This window comes from Lygodium microphyllum, chromosome 2 (genome assembly GCF_053477565.2).
Source record: "Lygodium microphyllum isolate KBCC chromosome 2, Lygodium_microphyllum_v1.1.10, whole genome shotgun sequence".
In the NCBI taxonomy this organism is placed as follows: domain Eukaryota; kingdom Viridiplantae; phylum Streptophyta; class Polypodiopsida; order Schizaeales; family Lygodiaceae; genus Lygodium; species Lygodium microphyllum.
Window position 1 is genome coordinate 49,575,882 of NC_141136.1, and position 4,400 is coordinate 49,580,281.

General features: G+C 53.1%; 1 protein-coding gene across 1 annotated transcript; it reads left to right on the forward strand.

Annotated features, from left to right (window-relative positions):
* The first annotated feature begins 958 nt into the window (after positions 1 to 958).
* LOC148039709 (subtilisin-like protease SBT1.7) lies at positions 959 to 4,162 on the forward strand. Its single transcript, XM_087665399.1, has 2 exons — positions 959 to 3,209; positions 3,655 to 4,162. The coding sequence occupies exons 1-2, from the start codon at positions 1,008 to 1,010 to the stop codon at positions 3,832 to 3,834; spliced, it is 2,382 nt and encodes a 793-aa protein (XP_087521525.1). The 5' UTR covers positions 959 to 1,007; the 3' UTR covers positions 3,835 to 4,162.
* The last annotated feature ends 238 nt before the right edge of the window (positions 4,163 to 4,400 follow it).

Sequence of the window (4,400 nt, forward strand, 5' to 3'; positions counted from 1 at the left end):
TCTTTCTTTGCCCTCAACATCAAATAGTGAATTCACAAAAAACCAAGATTTAGTGTTAAAAATAACATATTGCATGCATTGAGGTCCAAACAACTTTCACACTTTGGCATCAGAAATAGGTGCAAGAAAATCAAAGGTTGGATCTCAAAAGAATGTATCTCCTTCATTGTAGCTACAATCTTCCTTGGCAATCTATCGGATACAAATGTCCCATCATTGAGCTTTATGCATTAGGAACTTTTAGCTTTTTGAACCAGCATTGACAATAAGAGAAGGAGAAGAATTGTATGCTTAGAAAGCACCTTGAAATTTTTTAGAAGAAGATGTTGAAGAAGAAAGCAAAGTAGAAGAAGAAGAAGAAGAAGAGAAGAAGAAAAGGGGGAAGAATAATAATCATAATAATAACAATAATAGTAAATCCATTTTGGCTTTGAGCAAATGTGGTATATGACCCTAATCCTTGGACCTCTTCCAAGACCTGTAGCCTCTACATTGGACAATCTGTGGAGAAGCCTCGTTTTATCTACATGCTATGAAAAAAGCTAAAGCACAACAAAACAACGAAATCCAAAAGCTAAAACAAAAGTAGATAATTTCCTCAATCATAAAAAATAAGGGAAAAAAACTTTTTTAAAAACGATAAATACAAATCGATCATAAGCTGCACGTGTAAACACACCGTGGCAAGGCCCAGCTTAACACAACGTGGGAAGGCCATCTACGATGAAGATGATTGTACCCGGATGATGGTGTTGTTTTCTTTCTTATTCCGGCAATCATCATACTAGTTTTATATGGCAGATCGACCAGGCCGGCGGCGGAAATGGCAAGGACCATAGCGTCGGTTGGCAAAGCTGGTTGTGCCGGCAATGGCCTGCAACAGATTGAGGCAAAGATTTAATCAGTATAGGTATATAGAGAGGCGGCAGAGCCATGGGAGCCGATCAGGAGTCGCACAGCATTAGTGCGACCTTAATCTCAATCGAGCTAGTTAAGCGAACCTCAAGATGGTGGCAGCTATTATCTCAATCTTCTTTGTCGTTTCATGCGCCCTGATCTTTCTTAGTTCAGCTGCCGCTGGCGCGTCCGAGGCCCCTGATGGGCTGGAGACATACATCGTGCATGCGCCGATGCGCCAGGCCAGCGTGCTAATGGCGACCTTTGGCTCCAGCAAGGCGTGGCATCACAGCCTCGTGCGGTCGGTGCTGGGAAGCGTGGCCGACAAGGCAGAGGACCGGATGTTATACACGTATGACCGGGCCCTGGAGGGATTCGCCGTGCGGCTGACCGAGGCGGAGGTGCAAGCGCTGCGGGCGAAGGGCGAGGTGGCCGTGGCCGTGAAGGACACGGTGCTACAGGTCCAGACGACCCGCACGCCGTCCTTCCTGGGCCTCCGGGGAGACGGGCCTGGCGGTTACCCGTACAGCACGGGGGGGCTGTGGAAGGCTAGCCGCCAGGGCGCCGACATCATCATCGGGGTGCTGGACACGGGCGTGTGGCCGGAGGGCCGCCGCAGCTTCGCCGACGACGGGCTCTCCCACGTGCCGGCTCGATGGAAGGGCACGTGCGAGGTCCGGCCTACGTTCAACGGGACGGCTCTCTGCAACAAGAAGCTCATTGGCGCACGCACCTTCTACAAGGGCTACGAGGGGGCACTCGGCAAGCCCGTTAACGAGACCCTCGAATATAAATCCCCGAGAGACAAGGAAGGCCACGGCACCCACACATCGTCCACTGCCGCCGGTGCTCGGGTCCCGGGCGCCAGCGTCTTCGGCGCCGCCTCCGGTAACGCCTCCGGCATCGCCCCTGCCGCCCGCATCGCCGTCTATAAGGTCTGTTGGGTCTTCGGCTGCTACAGCACCGACATCCTCGCCGCCATGGAAGCCGCCATCGCCGACGGCGTCGACGTCCTGTCCCTCTCCATCGGCGGCACCCCGGTTGATCTCCCCCACGACTTTATCGCAGTCGGCTCCTTTGCAGCCACAGCCGCCGGCATCCTCGTCTCGGCCTCCGCCGGGAACGCCGGCCCGGCGCCTTTTACGGTCGGTAACGTCGCGCCGTGGATCCTAACGGTCGCCGCCAGCAGCCTCGACCGCGATTTCCCGGTCGACGTGATCCTTGGCGATGATGCCCCCTCGGTGGTTGGCATCTCCCTCTGCATCAGCAATGTGTTGCACGCCCCGCTAGTCATGGCTGCCAACGCCACACTTCCAGGGGCCGACACTGTCAACGCCTCCCTCTGCATTTCCGGCCTCCTCGACTCCGCCCTCGTCAGAGGCAAGATCGTGCTCTGCGAGCGCGGCATCATCGGCCGGGCCGCCAAGGGTCAAGTCGTGAAGAAGCTCGGCGCCGCCGGTATGATCCTTGCCAACGACAAAGGTAGCGGCGAGGAGCTCATCGGTGACTGCCACGTCCTGCCAGCCGTCCTCGTCGGCTACAAGGCCAGCCAACTCATCCAGCAATATGTCGCCACCACAAAGACCCCTATGGCTACCCTTGTGCCCCAAGGCACGACGCTGCACGTGCGTCCGGCGCCGAAGATGGCGGCCTTCTCTTCGAGGGGGCCCAACTCACTCGTGCCGGAGATACTGAAGCCGGACGTGACAGCGCCAGGGCTAAACATCCTGGCAGCGTGGACGGACGGAAACTCGCCTACAGATCTGCCGGAAGACGATCGGAGGACGGAGTTCAACATAATATCGGGGACGTCGATGTCGTGCCCGCACATGTCGGGGGTGGCGGCGCTGCTGCGGGCAGCGCATCCGGACTGGAGCCCGGCGGCGGTGAAGTCGGCCGTGATGACATCCGCAGTGACGACAGACAACACCGGGAGTCCGATTCTGGACGTGTCGACGGGGTATGCGTCCGATGCGTTAGTTCACGGGGCGGGGCACGTGCACCCGAACGCGGCCCTGGGGCCGGGCCTGATCTACGACATAAGCATGCAAGACTACTTCGACTTCCTGTGCGGCCTCAACTACACGACCGACCAGCTAAGCATCTTCAGCAAGCAGGGCGCCTACCGGTGTAGCAACCACTCAACCAGCTCCGTTCGTGACCTCAACTACCCCTCCTTCTCCGCGGCCTTCTATCAAAACGAGAGCAGCACCTACTGGCAAACCTTCTCCCGAACAGTCACCAACGTCGGCCCCGCTCACACTGTGACCTACAATGTAACTGTCGAGCCGCCCACGGATGTGCAAGTCGAGGTCAGTAATTCCATCAACCTTACCACACAGGAAGTTTCAAATAGATTCCCACTATAATTTTGACTTTGGGATTACGACGACATCATGAGTTACTGCGAGGGGGGCATCACACACCTAGCTAGATGTGCTCGAACGAAGGGGAGGGGGACTACCATGAGTTTCTGCAAGGGAGCCTGCACTGGCTGAGTGTACTTGGGACGATAGCACCCTCCCCCAGTGCACGTAGCCAGAGATGTCGCACCTCCCAAGTAGAAGCTCATGGTGTTTGGGGCCTCCAACCCCAATTAGCTAGGTATGTGGTCCCTTCCTAGGAAAGCTCGTTAGGTAAATCACTAAAGAGTAAAATAAGGGAAAGTCAATATTTTCCTAACATGGGAGTATGTCAAAAACTTATTGTCACCGATACTAACCTCATCAAATTTTCATGACCATTTTATCGATGCAGGTCCAACCCGCCTCTCTATACTTCACTTCAATAGGTCAGAAGCTCTCTTACAGCGTCACCTTCTCTGCTGAGTCCAGGTTCTTTACCCCTGGGGTGACCGAAATCATCTCCTTTGGCTCCCTTACCTGGTCCGATGGCTATCACACTGTCCGTAGCCCCATCCTCTTTGCCTGGATTTAATACCGACTATTAGGCGCTGCTCAAGTCTTACTTCAAAGAATAATGATCCGCGCTTCTCTACTTTGTTTCGAACTCTGCAATTTCTCTATACGGTTGTAGCCATCTCAACTATGCCAGCTAGCTTAACCACTTAGACTTTTGGATCATCCATAATGATAACTGCAACGTAGCCTAGCTTAACTACTTATATGTTTTGTTCGGCTTTGCCGTGGTTTCACTATAGTACCACGATGTGGCGTTGCATGCTCCTACTGCCTGCAACCCTTTCAGATTTACTCGACGATGACATCCTTACCTCTTAAAGTCCATTAGTTAGAACAACACAAACACATGCTCCTACTGCCTGCAACCCTTTCAGATTTACTCGACGATGATATCCTTACCTCTTAAAGTCCATTAGTTAGAACAACACAAACACATGCTTTATGACACTAGCACACCTAAAACGTTCTTCAAACTCAATTGTAATCTCTATGAAAGAAAATTGGTTCAACACATTCTTACGTATTCGATTTAGGGTTGCAAGAATGCAAGCATACAACTTGGAGAAGAATAAGCTTCAGAGA

Coding starts and splice junctions, on each gene's coding strand:
- LOC148039709 (XM_087665399.1), top strand. CDS start 1,008: ATGGTGGCAGCTATTATCTCAATCTTCTTTGTCGTTTCATGCGCCCTG. Junction 3,210..3,654: donor CCACGGATGTGCAAGTCGAG/GTCAGTAATTCC, acceptor TTATCGATGCAG/GTCCAACCCGCCTCTCTATA.